Genomic DNA, 20,523 nt, shown 5'->3' with positions numbered 1-20,523 from the left:
CAGTTCTAAAGCAAGGTTAACCAGTCATTACAGTTTTGTACTGGCTTTCATTTATAAAGTAAAATATAAATGTCACTGGTAGGTATCACGTTAAATTAAACCAATTTTTACTTATTGATTATAAAAAGCCCTGAGCACACGTTGTTTAAAAACATATTGATAGAGGTAACACAAAATTCTTCTTCCCAGGTAATATATCCAATTGTTCCCTAAATGACTCACCCTCACCCCTCACCCCCGGTTTAGAATAATTGCAGTTGACAGAAACAGATACAACACAATGCGAAAAAAAACACTGGCAAACACCGTGTTTTTACTTCAAGGTCAAGAAACAATACAACCCATGGTATTTCGTGAAGTTATTTATTCTTATTATTAAAACTTGGACTCAAGTAATCCGGTTTCTCTGAAAAAAGCACCTTGTTTGTAGGGACCGTTTAATCGTCCTTCTCCACGATCACCTCGCCGTGAAGCACCTTCCTTCTTTGACGTAACATATGAAAATAGAGCTGAGGAAACACTTCATTGGAAAAAAGAAAAGAGAACGGAGACATAAGTCATTGCTTTAAACTCTGCATGAAAACTGTTATGTGAGAGCTCTGCCCTTCGTACAGCACTACTATACATACATCCCACTGGTGCTTATGAAGCAGGGGGTAAAAGCAAGAATGGAGGCCATGAGCTATGGGACACATAAACTGCTGGAAGAGTTTCTGCCTCGGCAAGTTCATGTACCTTGATAAATACATTTTTCAAAAGGACCTGGATGACCACCTTTATTTTTAGAAATCAGTAACATGGAAATAAACCAGAACCGAGGATAACAGACCACACTGTCTGCCTTTACCTGTTCTGTTAACTGTATCTGGCTCCGTGAGCACCTGCACGCACATATATGTAAATGGCCCAGCTGCATCCGTACACACTGCACATGGTCTCAGGACAGCACGAGCTGATGATGTAATTAACCCTTGGATCGGGACACAGACTACACCTGGGCCACAGTCTCAGATGTGGTGTCTAAGGGAGAGCCAGGACAGAGTCCTGATCAGACACTCCCTGCAGCTGGGCCTAGGGGCTTCTGTCATGTGCACACACAGAAACGTGTACACAGATCTTACCAGGTGGATATGTGACTATCTGTGCGGAAAATTTGGAGAAATACTTGAACCAGTATGAAATGAACCAGACTAAAGACTTTCAGTCATATCATAAAAGCTGGTGTCAGAGCAAATGTGTACCAGCTATAAACTCCAAAAGTACAGCCATCACAGAGTAACCACACCAGAGAAATTAATCACAGAAACTTTCAGTATCTTCACCAAGCAACTGTGGGATGTGTGTGTGTGTGTGTGTGTGTTCTATAACCATTTTTGAAATTAAGTTCAAACACAAAACAATGTGGACAGGGTTTGTTTTTTATTTATGAACTTCCCATACTGATAAGTTCAGTCATATTATTATATCTATAAGTGAAAACACTCAGGTCATGTATACTTAAAGCAAACCAAGCAATTATGGTGAGTTATCTTATAAAATCCTGAGTAGTTTAACAGGAGGCACTGTATCCTGCGTACTTTTTACAAGTGTTCACTGAAATTCTCCCGTGTAACACCCTCACTGGTGAGTAAGAAATACAACTTCTCAGTGCTGAAATTAAGTGCTCAAATGCTACTTTTAGTTATCAAAGTAAAACCCATCCCTGTATCTAGTAAGACCAGTAAGGATGTGGAAACATGGGTCTCTGACAGACTGATCTGGGGCAAGCAGAACCTCAGTGATCACAGGGGCAATGAGCTAGGAAGTTGCTGCTGGCAGAGGTCAGACATCCATCTCCCAGGACACCGGAAAAGCAGGCTAAGGGGTTGAAGCTTCAAATTACATCCTCTAAAGGTCTTGTTTTCTATGGACTAACTCCAGAGGTCACAAGTGAGGTGACTAGAGGACAGGTCACCCCTGAGACCACAAGCAATCTATATGAGCTCTGATTCTATTTGTGGCTTGCTGTCCCAATCTAGAGACTCTTAAAAAGAGTTCTCTGAATTTCTCACTTCTCCTTCTACTTCCCATGGACATCCTCCCCTTATTTTACTGAGAAGATTAACAAATCGTGTTTCTCTTTTTTATTTGCTGCTAGTGATTTCCAATAAATAAAATAAATAAAAAAGACATAAAAATATATCACTATTAGTACTTAAAAGAAGAGAACAAAGTCTCATGAACTCATTGAAACTGTTGAAAGATGGTGAGAAGTTAAGGGATAGGCTCAATTATTCAAAACACTTAATAAAAGCAGCTCTATTCCTGTCAAGTGTATGAAACAACACAGAAAAAGACTAGGGAATATACCCAGGTATGCCAAATGGGTAGAAAGGGTCTCACATCTTCTTGAGAGAATGCTTATGATTCATACATAGAAAGCTAGATCCTTGTCAGTAGTCCTACTGATACAGGCTTTTGAAATAATTTCGTTTTCCCTTTTAACCATACAGAGCATACTTAGATAATTTTAAAAAAGCAATCACTTGAATATTGATTTACTTACCTTTTCACATAATCAGTGAAAGAAAGAAAAAAGAAAGAAAAAAAAGGAAGGAAGGAAGGAAGGAAGAAATAAAGAAAAGAAAAGGAAGGAAGAGAAGAGAAAAAACCAACTCACTTCCCTTCAGTTATTCCAAACACATAAACATGTTAATGTATTTGGGAGAAATTATTCTCCTTTATCCTTGCTTTTAAATTACTTTAGCTTGCTGTTCCAAATACTTGCATGTTATACATTAAATTTAAGTACTAATACGTCTATACTTACATGGTATATATGAGGCCATGGTTATGAGAAGAAAGTAGTAGTAGTCAAAAGAGACATTGTACTTGTTAGGAAGTCTCACTGAAAACATTCCTGATTTCTTTACATAAGGCAAGGCAGCATATATAGTGAGAAGTTCCCCAGCAACGCCAACGGGATATAAGATGATAAAAAAATTATATCTGGAAAAAGACAAGACACCAATGATTGTACCTCTAGGACGGTCACTGTGTTTTACAGCACAGCCCTTCCACAACTACTGTGTTTTAACTTAGAGACCTCTCTCTATGCATTTACAGTATCACACACAGGCTGTTGATTTAACCATACGCTGGCTAATTCTCACCTCGTGTCTAATAGTAATTCCCATGCTCAGTTGACTCTATATAGTATTAAAATACTGTTATAATTTATTTAAAAGTATTCATGCAGATTTCTGGTTTTTGTTTTGTGATCTGGGATTGTTACGTTGGCCAGGTCGGTCTTGGGTGATCCTGGCCTCAAGTGACAATCCTGCTTTGACCTCCAAGTCACTGACACCACAGATGGGAACACTGTGTCTGTCAATACAGGTCTTTTGTTTCATTTGATTGTTTTTTAAAAATCGCTTTATGGGGGTGTATAGCCACAATGGCGGTTTCTCCTCTAGCTGGTCATTTACTGATGAATGCTGTGCCTTGAAAGGGTCAACTAAGACCCAAATTTGGTAGTGACTTCCAAATGACTAAAGCAGATATTTTAGATCATTTGGAAAACTGTGGTTATTGATTAAACATCCTTCTACAGGAAACTGATAACACAACACCAGCTGCTAGTAATAAGTACACCATGCCTAACACCTTGAAAAATCACCTGTGTTCCATTTAACCCCCAGCATTCATGAAGAAACATCTATATAGAAGAGCCACATAGCTCAGCTAGTGGAGTGGTTGCCACACATGCACACACACACACACACACACACACACACACACACACACAGAGGCATGCATGCATGTACACCACATCTGTAATGCTAGGCATTCTGTAGACAGAGCCAGGAGGAACGGAGGTTCAGTCATCTTCCACTACCCAAACAAGGCCAGCCTGGGACACACAATGTCCTGCAAGTCGGAACGGGAGTGGCAGTGCTGGTGGAAAACAAAGACAAACAGGAGACAGAGACAGACAGAGGATAAATGATAGATAAATAGATGATAAATAGATGGATAGATGGATGGATTGATGGATGGATGGATGGATGGATGGATGGATGGATGAATAGATAGACAGATGATAGACAGGTCACCTGATTCCCATATACTATAGTTATATGAAGAGATAAGGGGGACGACACAGAATGAAAGGAAAAGAGCCTCTGCTGTTATAGCCTTTACCTATTCTGGCCTTGCTGGGTTGTGCTTCTGTATTCTTCCCAGATTTGTATAATTTTGTGTATTATTTAAATCAATATTTTCTCACTTTACCTTTTAAAAATTTTATAGCCAATTTTATAATCTCCTTTCAAACAAAATACCTAATCTAATTTATTTTTTAACCTCATGAAGCTCTCCAGTTGACTGTTTTTTAAAGTAGTATGCTCACTCCCAAGCTGGTAACATTAGGTGGAGGGTAAAGGTGCTTGCTTCAAAGCCTGACAATCTAGACAACCTGTGTTCAGTCCCCAGGACAAATACAGCGATGGAGAAAACTCCTTGCAAACTTGTCCTATGACCTTCACAGGGGCATGCACACGCACACACACACACACACACACAGAGAGAGAGAGAGAGACCACACACACCACACATACACACACACACACACCACACACACACACACCACACACACACACCACACATACACACACACACCACACATACACACACACACCACACACACAACACACACACTACAATCAATCAAGAATATGTAATTAAATATTTTTGTAAAATATTACTCTTCTTGTTGTTTTTGTTTTGTGTTTGTTTTTTCAGAGATAGGGTTTCTCTGTGTAGCCCTGGTTGTCCTGGAACTCACTCTGTAGACCAGGCTGGCCTCAAACTCAGAGACTTTGCCTGCTACTGCTTCCCATGACCTAGAATTAAAAGTGTGTGCTACCACCACCTGGCCATCAGTTGTAAAGAGATGACATTTTAAAACTAGTGGAAAACCATAAGGTCAGTGAAAATTCATGAGATGGAAATAAGTTGTATATTATTTCACCTTTCTTACACTAACTATTGGAAGCCTTGCTACCTTAGAGATTCCCATTTGTTACCTAACATTTCTTTGAGGAAATGTACTTTGGAAATTAAAATGGAAATCAGTATGAAGGTATAACTCAGCATAAAATTATCCAGGAACACTTTCAACTTGTAAATAGAACCAAGGTAGTCAACTGTGATAAGTCAAACTATAAATAAGAATCCATTTCTAAACTGGAGTTTTATTTGAAAAACAATAGTTTCCACATTTGAACTGAAATATTTTGAACTGTTTAACAATGTTGGAAAATATATTTAAATATCTGAAAGAGTGTTTGGACATGGTGCGCATCTTTAATCCCAGCTTTCAGGAGGCAGGGTCAGGTAGATCTTTGTAAATTCAAGGCCAGTCTGCTCTACATAATAAATTCTAAGCTAGCCAGGACTATAAAGTGAGACTCCAACTTAAAAAAAAATTATTGATGATTATAATCAAATGATGCATATATTAGAAGATCTGTTTCAGTGCTGGAACATTTCATGTAAAGCCTTTTGTTGTTGTAATTGTTAGAATTGGTCTCACATAATGCCAGTTTGGTCTTGAACTCCATATGTAATAGAGGCTGGCCCTGAACCACTAATCTTCCACCTCCACTTCCCAAGGACTGAGACTGCAGCATACCCGGGCATGCCCAGACACTAATGAAATGACAAACGATTTCAGCGCAAGTTGGAGCATGACACAGCGGAGTTCTGTACACTTCTAGAAATTTACAACATGCAAGTACTTTCCAAACCAGAACCAAGACACTGCATGCCAACAGGCCTGACCTATGCAAACATGCAGTGTTCAGTTGCCTTCTTCAAGAAGACTTTGCAAAATACGGTTCGTAAACAGAGACGATGTGCTGAGTTAGCAAGTTTAAAAGAACCAGGGGTTCCAAAGGCTGCAGGAAAAGAGAACGGCCGCGCCATCTAAGATTAGGCCCCAGTGCATGCAAAGCGGCATACCTCTTCAAAGGCCTAACCCTTAACTGTGAATGTATTTTCATGTAAAATGAGAACAAAATGAACCTAACACATAACTATGCAACCTTCCTGTGACAAACGATGAACTGAGATATAATTTTAGAGCATTTTATTGTATATAAAATTGCAAGGTTTTAGACAAATGTCTTAAAGAGAACCAAAGAATATTTTAAATCAACAGTGATGCCCTTATGGAATGGAATTGTGAATAAGAGTTTTATTTTCTTCTTATTTATTTATTTATCCTAATTTATTATCATTAAACATGCATAGTGGGTTTTTTAAAAAGAGTAATCATCTAGTAAAGTGTTAGGCTTTTAATATATGGGGATCTCAAGCAAGTATGAAAAATGAAGCGTGTACTAATACAGATGTCAAAGGTTATTTTGTTTTGTTTTCTTTGGATTTGTTTGTTTGATTGGCTGGTTTTGGTTTTTTTGAGACTACGTTTCTCTGTGTAGTCCTGGCTATCCCGGAACTCACTCAGAGATCCACCTGCCTCTGCCTCCCGAGTGCTGGGATTAAAGGTGTGTGTTGCATCACCTGGCTGGTTGTTTTGACAGGTCTCCCTATGTAGTGATAGCAGGGTTGGACCTCACTAGTTTGACCAGGATGGCTTTGAACTCACCTGTTCCCTCCTTCCGTGTGCTAGGCTGAAAGGTACGTATCGCCTCCTGGGCTTAAATCAGTTTTTTAAAAAAAAAAACAATAGACGTGGTATTGTCTCTAATATTTTGCGACACTACTTATGATATCGGAAGGCTGGGAAGGAACATTACGTGGCAGCATCCACGTACTAGTGCACTCCTGCTGACTAGAACCATAAGGAAGGTGGGGGGATACACAGACACATAGGTATGTACGAAATCAAAAATGATAAAGATAAATCTCCACAAACTAATACCTTAGAGCAATCAGTTAGCTATATTTTGAGTAAACTTTATTTATAATGTAACTCCCAAAAATGTATATTGTAGCTTCCAAAATAATAAATGACCAACTGAGATTGCTTAAGGATATGATTTTACATAAACTTTATTTTAGTAGTACTATGTGCCTATGACCATTGAAATTCAGCTTTTAGGATTTAAGTTAGAACAGTGCTAGCGACCCAAGCGGTAGCATTCTGGCATCGTGGAGCTGTGACCCAACTGTGATTCATTCTCCCGTGTTAGCTCAGCACACAAGGGGAGCATGCGCAGGGCGGGGAGGAACTAGAAGGCAAGACGTTGCCACCTGGCCCATTTAATGAAGTGCGGCAAGTGGTCGAGGAGACTGAATGTGTAGAAAGAATAGCGAGTGATCTCAGTCACAGTCCAGGACACCAGAAAAAGCACCACGCTCTCTTCGTTCTGGATCTGCAGATTAGAGAAAGCCACAGTGCTGTTCAACCTCCAGCTTTTGGTCCGGTGACATCAGCAAAAAAAAAAAAATTTTTTTTTTTAGATTGTTCGTAGCCCTTTATTATAATGGAACGCAGGACACAATGAAGTCACCATGACGTAAAGGTTATCAACGTGGAACTTAACTACGTGCTATAGTTGGAGGGACTACTTCCTGATATTTGTTCCCTCGGTCCTCAGCCCAGACAGTAAATGTGATTCATATCCTAAGACAACATTGTTACCATGAAAGCTGAATGAGAACAATCTGTTCTTCCAACTTCCTATTAGTCATCAAGTCATAGAAATGCAATACTATGTCAGTCTGGATGAGAATGGACTCCGTGGGCTCATGTATCTAAAGCCTGGACCACTCCCTCCCCCACCCCAGTTGGTAGAACTGTTTGGAAAGTACAAGGTGTGGCCTTGTTGGGACAGATGTAGCCTTGCTGGAGTGGGTGTGGCCTTGCTGGAGTGGGTGTGGCCTTGTTGGAGTGGGTGTGGCCTTGTTGGAGTGGGTATGGCCTTATTGGGGTAGGTGTGGCCTTGTTGGGGCAGATGGTGCTTTGCTAGGGTGGGTGTGGCTTTGTTTGGGTGGGTGTGGCCTTGTTGGGGTGGGTGTGGCCTTGTTGGGGCAGATGTGGCTTTGCTGGGGTGGGTGTGGCCTTGTTAGGGTGGGTGTGGCCTTGTTGGGGTAGGTGTGGCTGTGTGCCACTGGGGCTTTCAGAAGCTCATACCAGGCCCAGGATCTTTTTCTCATTCTTCTGCCTGTGAAGCTGAGCTCGCAGCTGCTGCTCCAGCACCATACCTATCTGTTTCCTGCCATGATGATCATGGACTGACACTGTGAAACTGTAAGCCAGCCCCAATTAAATGCTCTCTTTTATGGAAGCTGCCTTCTTCGCGGCGACTCTTCACAGCAAAAGAACGGTAACTACAGATACCAGCTCTCTAATGTGGCCCTTCTGCTCTGTCCCTAACATTTGTATTTCAATTCCAGCCTTATCACGCTGCAGCTGGACCATCCTATTCCTAAGTGGCTTTTCATTTCTTTATCCTACTCTTTCTAACGAGAATGTTTTCTTAAAAATAAAACAAAGCTGCTGCTGCTGCTGCTGCTGCTGCTGATGATGATGATGATGATGATGATGATGATGATGATGAAAACAGACTAAGTCATATGATGTGAAACTTAACACTCATTGCTTAACAGGTGAAAAAGATAAATTCTGAATATTACATAAAGGTCCTCAGAGTCTGAGCTCAGTTACCTCCACAACCTCATCTGCAGTTACTTATCTCTCACTGTTTCTCACTGTGGTAATACTATAGCTTGTACTATTCCCAGGACGTGCTTAGAACATCTGTGTCTTTACACATGCTGATCCCTCTAATTAGAATTATTGTTTCCCATACAAAACCCTTTCTCATCTCTTAAGACCCAGCTATGAGATTTCAGCCCCTGCAAACTTCCCTGTTATGGGCTGAATATAAAATGTCCCCGCAGGCTTATGTGTTTGTTGAACATGCCTGGTGGTCCCACTACTTGGGGAGACAATGGAGATTGGCAGAGGTGACCTAGCTGAAGGACACAGGTCCCTGGAGAGGCAGACCTCTGAAGGTTACATCTGATTCCTGATCCTTTATTCTCTCTGCCTCCTGGCTCTACTATGAGTAACTAATGCCATGTTCCTGCTGCCAGGATGCTGTCCCTCCACATGGCCTAAGAGCCTCTAAAACCATGACTTCAAATGAATGTCTTCACCGTTAAGTTGCCTGAGTCAAGCATACTGTCGGTGATTCAGTCTCGCCTGCTCAGCTCCTCGCTCACCTTCCCGTCACTGTAGTCCTCTACAGTGGGTTAACACTCACGGGTCTGAATTTAGAACTTTATATGTCAGTCAGTGCTCGCTCAGCCTACATACACCTCGTCTATGGCAGGCTCCAATCACTTCCCAGAGGACACTGAGCTCTAGGTATAGAATCTAATGCACACTATGCTCTTGTTTCAAAAGACTCAAAACAAACGCATTTAAGTCGGCGTTTGCATAACTGTCTAGGTTCCCTCCATCACAGGCTCCAGAGGGTAAGAAACCCATGGGCATTTTTGACAGGCGCATCCTCAGCACAGTGTCAGACAGAGTGGCTGCACTGCTGCTGTGTGACCTTGTGTCCCAGCATCCGGCAGAGTGACAGCTATAGTGGCCATATTCATTTTTGGAAATCCAGGAATTAGTACTTCGAGTTGTGTAGAATATGTTCAATAAGTATTGGCTGAATTAATTAACCAATTGTTGATAAATGTCAACGGGAAGTACTGTCAGAGAGAATGGAATAGTAAACTCAAGGGATAGACCCCCTGGGAGATGAAAGGACCAGGCGGTGCTTTTCCCTGTAGAACTTCCCCATTCCTAACTTCTCTTAGGTACTCTCTAGGTAGTGTCAGCTACACAACTCTGTCTGTGTGTTTAGAAAACACTTGGGCTGCATGTGAGCTGTGTGCTCAGTACTGTCCCTTCTACTGTTCTGGTTAGGGACAGGTGGCTTGAGTCAGTTAGGCCAAAGATCCCGGCAAGAGGACTACAGTGCAGAGGAGAGAGAGGGAACAAGGTCAGAGATCTGTCCCTGCGTAGCACAAGGCCAGGGAGGCTCGGAGGAATCGGAAAGGAGGTTAGGTGTCAGCCCCAAATCGCAGAGGAGACCAGAAAGGAATCTGCGAGATGGAAAGAAAGCCAGAGATCTGTCCTCAGTTGGACAGGAGACAATGAAGGCTGTCAAGAAGGTCAGAAGGGTTGAGCTGAGAAGTGTTTCTGACGGGTTTAAAAGGCCCAACATCCTCAGACACACTTGCACAGTGTTTGTTCTGTCTACATCTTTGAAACCACTAATTAGATTCAGTAATTAGGTCTGTCTCCTGTCATGCGTCCATAAATGATGTGTCTTGTTTTTCTCTAAGTTCCTCAACCTTAATTTTCAAAATGTATTTTAATTGGCAAATCAAAACTGCATATAGTTGTGGTACATAACATGCTATTCTGAAAATATGTATGCATTACAGAATGGCTGACTGAGGTAATTTACACTTTACCTTGGCATAGTTCTCATTTGTTTGGGGTAAACACTTAAAACTTACAGTCAATAATTTTCAAGTAGACATTGTCAACATCTGCCGTTACTACATGCAACAGCTCTCTGAAACATAACTCTTCCTATCCACGATTTAAAAACTACCACTTTTAAGTCACGTGTTTTCTATCTGTCCAGTAAACATAGGAAGAAACTACATTTACATCTGCCTGCTGTTATCATGCCTTGTACAAAACAAGTAAAAGCAAATGAATTATTTACACTGGTAACATCAAAGATTGTATTACAATGACTCCAGATAAGAAGAAATGTCATAGAAAAAAAAATTCCAGTTGGATGGAAATGTGTTCACACCTGGAAAACACGGAAGATGAATACTCAGTCCATCATACATCAAAGCCCACCTCCTCCTTGCCCAATCACTGGACTCCCCAAAACACTGCAGTGTTACAACATGCCTGCATCACTTACGGGTTTTACACTGTGAGTGATGAGCCATACCATGAAGATTCTTGAACTCACTTGGACCCCAGTCACAAGCACAGAAGTGGGTACAATTCCTGGAAGAGAAATCAAGTCAATGATGGCCTCACAGTCACCTTATAACAACAGTATAGAATTACAGGAACAACTCACCAATCAGACAGTGGACTACCTGTAGGGAAATTGAGAAACCACAAGTCAACATCAAATACCCGTCATCAGGAGTAGCATACAAGCCCATAGGCATTATGTAGTTAGCAAATGAGGATTCACACTGTCCAACTGAAGTATTTCCACATAAACACCATAGCAGATATATTGAAAAGACTTACCTCAAGCAAAGCAAATGTTTGGAAAAATTTAAGTGTCTTCTGAATGCTTTTATATAAACCTCTGTGTGTTCCTTTTTCCATATAAAAGCGTACCATAGCAATAGCTAGAACCAACCACCTAGAGAAAATAAAAGCATTTTACAAAGTTCTCTCAAAACTAATATTACTGATACATGCATGCAATTATAGAAGCTTTATTTACTATTAGCAATAACTGAAAGGTAGAAGCAACAGGTGTCGGTCACTGACTGCACAGATACCCCCTGTGGTCTATCAATACTTTGTCATTTACTGTAGTCAGTCTATAACGGTATCTAAATTCAAACCCACCCTTCTTTTACTCATTTGTTCCCAGTGCTATAGATTGAAATATAGCCGCACTTTGGATTCCTATTTGTGGGACTCTTTCCTACAGGCAAGACTACTATTCTGCAAGGGTAAGGGAGGTAGAGTGCGCTGAGAGGTCGGATGAAGTCAGAGGACCAAGGGGGAAGGTCGTGGCAACATGGAGCTTCCTAAGGACCAGCTAGACCCAGATGATATTGATTGGTATTAAAAAGCTATGAACGTTAAGGATTTTATAGGTCTAATATCTCATATAGAAGGGCAGTTTGTATCTTTGTCTAGTTGACGCAATTTTGTTGTGTAGAGGGTTTGTGGATTGAGAGTTGAATATATAAACCTGTATGAAAAGCTATCGGGCTGTAGAGTTGTGTTTGTGGGATTTTGGGGTACAGAAACACCCCAGGGCAGAGGCTGAGAACAGGTGGTAGTAAACTGCCAAGGGAAGGGAGTTTCAGGGACAAGTTGGGCCATGCTGTCAGCTTAGACAAGACCCCAGAGGTGTGCCTAGCTCCGTATCAGGGTCAGGCCTGAGGAGTGAGACCTCAGGGCTGGTAAAGAGATAAACCAATTATTATTTTTTAATATTTACTGCAACAGGTTTCCATCTCCACTCCTGCATGCTGAAGTTTAAAGAAGTTGCTTTATCAGTGGTTTCTGAAAGCCTGGAACACTCCAGCTATAGACATGGGTAGTTTACCCTAGACTTTAAGATAGGGAGGTATCAAAGTATAGAGTCAAATCAGCAGTTGTGAACCTGCAGGTTGCAACTCCTTCAGGGATGAAACGACCCTTTCACAGGGGTCACCTAAGACCACTGGGAAAACACAGATATTTACATTATGATTCATAACAGTAGCAAAACTACAGTTATAGAGCAGCAAAGAAAATTGGGGGGTTGGAGGTCACCACGATGTGAGGAACTGTATCAAAGGGTCATAGCATTAGGAAGGTTGGGAACCAGTGCCTTAAATGTATTTCTTTATAAAGATAGCAATGACTACTGCAGGCTTGACAGAACGTAAGGACAGAGTGCAACATGCAGGACCATTGTCCCCTCGCCCTGCGCAGCATGTAACACAGTGGATGAAACAACACAAGACCAAACAAATGCATAACACCATCAGACGTCTGAGATGCAGAAACATTGACAATTACAGCTAAGCCAGTAAGTGCATCTTCAGATCTGTTCCAGACATGGCCACACACCAATTTCAGTCCTTGCATCAAGCTTCCGAAAGATGATTCTTTTTCGCTGATGAACAAGCAGACACAGAGGGACACACAGCCAAGCCAGCTGAGACCTAGAGTCCCTACGCCTGCGGTCCTGACCTGAGTGTGCTCCTGAGCTGTCTTGGGCTGGTTCCAACTACTACAATCACAGAATAATCCATGCCTAGCTTACATTGTCTTAGGGAGAGACTGCTTAAACATTTCGGTAGTGTGATTTTTAAAGGTTTCCAGGCCACTCGTAGTAAAGAGGTAAATTTACTAAGCCTAATGCTGAGGACACAGCTCAGTGGTAGACTGCCTACCAGCTACACAAGAAGCCCTATACTCAGTCCTTAACACTGAAAAGAAAACATTACAGAATGCACCTTGGAGTAAGATAATGGGCAAGGCTGGGACTGAGCCTCTAAAGCCCCCCCCAACCCAAACCTCTGTCCCACACATCACAGCTTCATTGATTCACCTCATGACCCCGCCTTCTGTAAGGGCCATTTCTGGAATCAGCACTGAGCTAATCCTAAAGCACTCGTTTGACGGTGTGCTAAGTACCTTCCCAGCTCAAAATGTAATGAATGACTTTATCAACCTTGGTTCTAAGTTCCTGACGTTCTAATAAGAAAGCCAAAAAGTTAGTGAAGACACACTCATTTACCATACTCCTGGCTTTCAGAGGCAAAGATAAGTTAGACACCTATAAAATTTAATTTTCAAGGAGATTACTAAGCTAACAAAAACATCATCAAAGCATTAAGCATTCTTCACATTTTAAACAGTGTTTCTGTGGTATTTCATGCTTGGTGCTGTCCCCTAGGTGGCAGCATTGTGGCAGCTACACGCTACACAGGTGAAAGACCACCAGGGCTTTTCAGCAAATGAGGACAAGACCTATATAAACCAGAGTTCATTTCCCAAGGATACCTTCACACACACACACACACACACACACACACACACACATGCCCAAAGTTTCTCCAAGGGCCCTACATTTAGCAAAATTTGGGTATCAGTTTATTTATTTAAAAAAAAAAAAAATCATACCAACTAGAATTTCTCCCATTGGAAATTGGTTTGAGGGATGCTCTATTCTGTTTTGCTTTTAAATGTGCCAGGGATTTTAATTACATGAACTCAAATATATTCAGTTCCCACCCTCGATGAACCAGATTCGAAAGCCTAGTTAATATAAGGGTGCACACCTGGAATGCCAGCTCTCCAGAGGCAGAGGATCACTTCAAATTCAAGGCCAGTTTGTTGTATAGAGCAAGTTTCAGGCCAGCCAGGGCTATGTAGTGAGACTGTCTCAAAGAAACAAACCTACCAGATTCTCTTTGCATAAAAACAACCAGAAACTGTTTCAAAGGAGTTTCTGCTTGTTTTCATTCGTTCGTTCATTAATTCATCTTTCAAAAGTATCACTAAGATAGGGAGGTGCTAAACTAGATGTGCAATAAATAGGACATGATTTATTTGGATTCAAATTGCACCAACTTCAGCGAGTAAAGAGAAGAGGCTAGCACTGTGACTAGCAACATATGCCAGAGCCTACAAGACAAAGGGGCTTTTTAATGTCACTCTGGCTACAATGTCCTTAGCCAACTTATCTCTTTCTCTAGTGATCTTCTAGCAGCATTTTTTTCTTCAAGATTTCTTCTATATTTCTAGATTTCTTTGAGATTTATAGATATAACACCTGGTCTTTGAAACACATGGTGGCTCACGACCATTTGTAATGGGAACTGATGCCCTCTTCTGGTGTGTCTGACGACAGCTACAGTCATATACATAAAATAAATAAATCGTTTTTTAAAAACTGCTTCAAATTTACACAAAATTATACAGAATGGAGAAGAGATGCCCCCATGTGCCTTCTACCCAGCCCCAAGGATTACCATGTTGCGGTCATCTTGTTCCATCAAAGAGTCTACTCGTGGTACTGTTCTGATTAATTTTAATTAGATCCATGACACTCTTGAATATGTTCCTGAATATCTTATTGTATATCTCTAAAATTATTATCTTTATAACCAAATTATTATCTTTATTATCCTCAGTGTCCTACACAAAAATAACAGCTCTGGCAGTTTTAAAACATTGAGGGGCTAGCAATATGGGTGAAAAGGTGTCTACTACTAAACTTGATAGCCTGAATTTGGTCCCTGAAACCCGCATGGTGGAAGAAGAAAAATGACTCCTGAACTTTGTCCTCTGACTACATAAGCATCAGAGTGCACCCCCACACACACACACATACCCTTTAAACAGGATACATCTATCCTAATTAGTTGGTGTGTCTCTTGAATCTACAGGTCTCCTTCCTCCTCCCCCTTCCCTTTCTTTCAAGTTGTCTGATGAACACTGAGTGGCTGGGCCTGCAGGGTGTCTCACTGTTGGATACGTCATGTTTTAGATCATTTACTATGTTCCACCTCCCACATTTCTGTAAATTTGCACTTAGTTCTAGGGCTCCCTCAGACCCTGACAAGGCTACTTAACAAGTTTTCTGGTGTATTTCTAAAGGAACAAAACGTTTCTGGCTGTTAGTAGCTATCTCTCCGCTCACTGCCTGGATCCACCATTTCAACCACTGTCGAAAAATGTCACTCTAATATGGAATTTCTTCTTTGTACCCCCTCTAGGTTAACAATTAGGAGAGGCGGCCTCCAATTGCACAGCACTGTACTTGCATATACAATCCATTATCAACTCTTAGTGGCATTCCTAGACTAAATCGATACTTCCTTTTGTAATCAGCACGTCTGCTTTGACTGCAAATAGGCACTCAAGCCATAAAGGGTTAAACTGAAAAGTGCACAGAAGGTTCAGACTCGGGATGAGGAGCACCTGATCTCTTAGAGCCACTGCTAGGAGATGAAAGACAGCTGGAACCAGGAGAAGGTATCTGCAAATCACATACCTGGCAAAAGGCTCCTTGAAGAATTCTTAAAAGTTAATATTAGGAAACCAGACAACTCATCAAAGCAAAAGAATTGGCAAAAGCTTTGAACAAACATTAAACCCAAGGAGACATACAAGCTTGCCAACGAGTAAGCTAGGAAAACATATTTAGTATCATTGGTCATGAAAGCGAAAATCAAATTCACAGTGAGAATATACAACATACTCACTGGGTGTGGTGGCTAGTTTTATGTCAAATTGACAGGGGCTAGATTTAAAAGATGGGAACCTCAATTGAGAAAATGCTTCCATAAGATCAGGTTGTAAGCAAATCTATAGAGCATTTTCTTAATTTGTGATTCATGGAGGAGGGGCTGGGATTAATGGGGGAGGGCCCAATTCACTGTAGGTGGGGTCATCAGGACTGGTAGTTCTGGGTTCTGTAAGAAAGCAGGCTGAGCAAGCCATGAGGAACAAGCTAGTACTCAGCAGTCCTATCTGGCCTCTGCATCAGCTCCTGCCTCCAGGTACCTGCCCTGCTTGAATTCCTGTCCTAACTTTATTCAATGATAAACAGTGATCATTGGCCATACCAATAGTTGGTGATGACATGAAGGAACTGTCTCATCTATTGCTAATGGTAAGGGAAAATGGCATTACACCTTGGAAAAAGAGCTCAGTGGTTTGAGACATTAGACATGAGACTACTCTATGACAGAACTACTATACTTTTCAACATCTATCCAAGAAAAATGAAGGCATAAATCCACACACAGAGAAACCTGTACATGAATGTTCACTGCTTCATATACATTATAGTCCCAAACTAGAAACCCCCTCAACAGGAAAATGGATAACACAATTGTGGTACATCCATTCGTCAACAGGAAAATGGATAAAACGATTGTGGCACATCCATTCACTCAAGCTACCATCCATAGATATGAATGTTATCTAGAAGATATGGATATTCCTTAACATTTTGGGAAACAAAATTTGATTTACTTTTATATCAAGGGACATTCAGTATAACAGTCAAAAGGAAAAATATTAAATAGATTTTCTCTACTTTTTTCCCCCAAGAAGTGTAATTTTAAATTAACCATTGGGGATAGAATACTTCCTCTTGAAGTATGAGGAGCAAGCTAAGCATTGTTCTTCTCCTGCCTCTGCATCAGCTCTGCCCATCAAACACCTCTGCTAAATTTATTCCCCCTTGTAATCTATCTAGTAAAGTAGCTGCGTTGTTGCACTTCTACAGATGGGAAAACTAAGGCTCAGAGGTCAAACAACTTATCAACTTTACTCTGCTACAGAACCTTTCAGCAACAGTCTCGCAGTGTATAAAAAATAAAATCCACTCAGCAAGGCTTTACAATGGATGGGCCAAGTCACCCGTCTATCTGTGCTTCAGGCCCATTGGTGCTGCCTAACTGATGTCTCCCAGCCTCCTGTCTTTATACTAACACAGGATGTCTCCTCAACCGAGTCTGGTAGACCCGACTTAGCCTTCCAAGATCTGTTCATCTCCTTCACAGAGGTTTCTCTTGGTCTCCCTCCTCTCCAGCCTCTGGCTCCTGTTTTGTGTGCACTCATCTTCTTCCATCTTTATTGTAATTACTATCTACTGGTTAACATCCAGGCTTCTTCAAGGAAGAGCCTGGAATCTATGTCTTATGTTCCCACCCAGGTCTAAGGCAATACATTAGCATGTATAGATAAATTCGAAAGAGTGTGTTAGAAAGCAAAGCACAGATGCTCACTACTCTAGTAAGTCATAGATATACTATAAAAATCACTCCATCTTTTAAAGGTACCCCCACTTTGGATTTGCTTAAAGCCACTAATTATTCCACAGGGTCCAGGTAGGGAGACTTTAAAATGTCACTAGGGCCTGACTTAATCCATAATTGTACGTCTCTTCTATAACAACAAAAAGTATAATTATAAGAATTAGAATGATGTACTTGAATATCAAGTGGAAGCAGGAACTTATACAAAAGACATCCATCACTAATATTCTACAAGATATTCACTCATTCATTCAGTATTTATTACTTCCTGGAGCTCACAATGAAGAATTATATTATATGGCACAGTTGTGACAGTTGTGGGATAGAGAAAAATAGAGGAGTCAGGATGTGCTAGTACATCACAGAAGGTGCCCAGGTAAATCTTCTGTCAGGATAGAGATTTGTGGATATCTTGGAGGGAATCAGACACTCGAGTGATGCATAAGGAAAAATGAGAGTTTACCTATAGGGGGCTCAGAGAACTTTACTCCATCCGGTAAGTAAGAATAACAGTGAGCCCTCAGTACAAATGACAGACACACTTAGGATTAGAAGTGACTTGCTGGAAAGGGCACAGCAAGACTGAAGTGTGAGAACACAACACAGATCATGAGCCTCTAGAGGCAGGAGAAGCTAGAAAAATTCTAACACGGTGCCACAAGACCAAGGATGACATCACAGAAAGAGCCTATGCAGAGACAGGGAGAGCTGTAAAATGCGCCCCGAAGAACAGCGTTGGGGATTTCAAAGGCAAGAACACTGGAAAGATAAACTGGGGACTACGTGAAAATGGTCTTCAATGAAGACAGCCCCGAGTCCCTTAGGACAGGATGCGGTCACCCTCGGATCATCTTAAGTTTCTCTTTCAAGATCTTAAACTGGGATCGTGCGGCAAGTTTTCACTTTGACCTTAAAAATGGAAGGTGGACTGGACAGGGAAGGGACAGCCAGTCAACCAACGTAATGTAATGTTCCAAAAACATTTCCTAACTTGATGAGACTGTCTCAGAGGAGAGGGGCTCTCTCAGCCCCTGTGCCATTTTCAGGCAATGGAGCATTGTTTGAAGCCTTTCATTTTCTGAACTTTCAAAGGCCTGGAATTCAGGGCAGCAAGATGAAGTAGCACAACTCTGGAGTCAATCTCAGTAGAAATCCATGCCTGACTCTTTCCGGTTGTGATCTCCAGCCAGTGACTTACTGTCTCTCCATGCCTCACTATAAAAAATTGCTCTGCACCCCTCGTGGGATTTCAGAAAACTAATGATTAGAAGACATAGCCAGAGAAAACAGCTAATCCCCAATAAATACATATTTATAAACTAACTAACTATATTTGATGTTCTTCGGTATTATATGCTAGATGATCAACGGCAACATTTGTTAGATAGAAGAGTCGCGTTTTTCTACATTTGATCTTAGTTAACAGGTCAATTCAGTTTATAGAAAAGTTCGCATTTCTATAAACCTCTGAGGCTTTTAAATCCAGAACATTTCTTCACAATGTTGTAACTTAAAACAGGCATAAATATTGAGAATGTAACTCTTTCTAATGGCAAGATAGCAAAGGACATTTTCATAATTCGTTTGAGTCACTGTAGACCCATAAGTCATTTGAGAACCCTTTGAAGACAGATCTTGCATGGTCTTAACTTCCAGCTCACACTAGGCCTGAGAAGGGGGTGGGGAAGACGCGAAATCTGAAAAGGATAAGGCTGGCACTACGTTGGCCATTTGCCCTGTTCCAGGTGTTTCAAACAAAGTCCCAAGTGGGCACTTCTAAGTACCATGCTTAAAAAGAAACAGTAGGTGAAGAAGCAGAAGTAGTGAAGACACTGCCCAGCGATCGACCGCACCAGAAACCACACGCCCAGGGTCCGGCGTGCACAGCCAGCGGACAGCTCCCGGCTCGGGTGAACCGACTCTGCCGTTTCTTCAACAGCAGGCGGAGGCGGCCGGGTGGCAGTCACCTCCCCCGTGGGTCTGCCCCGCATTCCTGCCCCGGTCTATACTTAACCTCCGGCCCGCGCCCCGTGCCGCCGCGCCACACCGTGCACCGTATTAGGCAATGCCCAGCGAGCGGCGGCCGGCCGCCCCGCCCCGCTCCATTCAACCCCGCTGCGCCCCTCCCCCACCGCGCCGCGCGCCCCCGCCGCGCCGCGACCACCTAGTCCAGCACGCGCGCTCTCGCTCTTTATGCCTGGGCCACGCGCCAAGACTGCTCGGACACGCAAGGGACAGGGCACACGCGCTCCCCGGCTCCACGTGCGCCAGCGACCCCCCCCCCCAGTTGGCCGCCAAGCGCGCTCTCGTTCCAAAAGCCCCCCCTCCATCGCGCGCGTCCGCCCCTCGACCCTTGAGAACTCCCTCCGCACGCTTCCGTCCCACCCCCGTGCGCGCGCCTCGCCACCGCGCGACCCCCCAGCAGCCCGGCGAGCGCGCGCTCCCCGCGTCCCCGGGCGCGGACCGCCGAGGGACCGCACAACTGCGTGCGGAGCGCGGAAGGACCTTCGCGCGCATGTACCCGGCGGTCATGGCGATGTTGTAGAAGGTGAGCCAGGCGGTGGCCAGGAAGCCTAGGCGTCTGCGCTTGCCGGTGGCTTCCTTCTCGTCGCTGGCCTCGGAGGCGCCGTTGGTTCCGTCCTCCTCACTGGACGCCATGGTGACCGCGCACGCGGACCCGGAGGAGCGGCGCACAGCAGCGGGAGGGGCCGGCTGAGCGCGCCACGGAAGCGCCGCCGCCCGCGGCCGCCGCCTCGGTCCAGCGCTCCATGTGCGACGCGTGGGGGGTCGGCGCCGCCCGCCCGGCCGCCCGCGAGGGGGAGGAGCGCGCCCCCGGCCGCGCGCCCCGCCCCGGCGCCGCCTCTCGGGAGCGCGCACTCAGGCCCCTGGCCCTGGGGTGGGCCAGCCGGGGTCACGGCTTCCAGGCGGTGTCGCGCCGCGCGCTCCCGTGGAAGAGCT

The 20,523-nt window shown here is 43.1% G+C and overlaps 1 protein-coding gene across 1 annotated transcript; it reads right to left on the bottom strand.

Annotated features, from left to right (window-relative positions):
* Positions 1-287: 287 nt before the first annotated feature.
* On the bottom strand, positions 288-20,260 carry HACD1 (3-hydroxyacyl-CoA dehydratase 1). The gene is made up of 7 exons (XM_080917754.1): positions 20,087-20,260; positions 11,306-11,423; positions 11,127-11,145; positions 10,962-11,050; positions 7,258-7,379; positions 2,810-2,988; positions 288-520 (listed from the first exon to the last, which is right to left on the bottom strand). The coding sequence occupies exons 1-7, from the start codon at positions 20,221-20,223 to the stop codon at positions 438-440; spliced, it is 747 nt and encodes a 248-aa protein (XP_080773880.1). The 5' UTR covers positions 20,224-20,260; the 3' UTR covers positions 288-437.
* Positions 20,261-20,523: the final 263 nt, after the last annotated feature.

This window comes from Micromys minutus (assembly GCF_963924665.1).
Source record: "Micromys minutus genome assembly, chromosome: 6".
NCBI classification, from domain to species: Eukaryota; Metazoa; Chordata; class Mammalia; order Rodentia; family Muridae; genus Micromys; species Micromys minutus.
The sequence above is the reverse complement of the archived record's forward strand: the minus strand, read 5'-3'. Positions and strand labels throughout refer to the sequence as shown.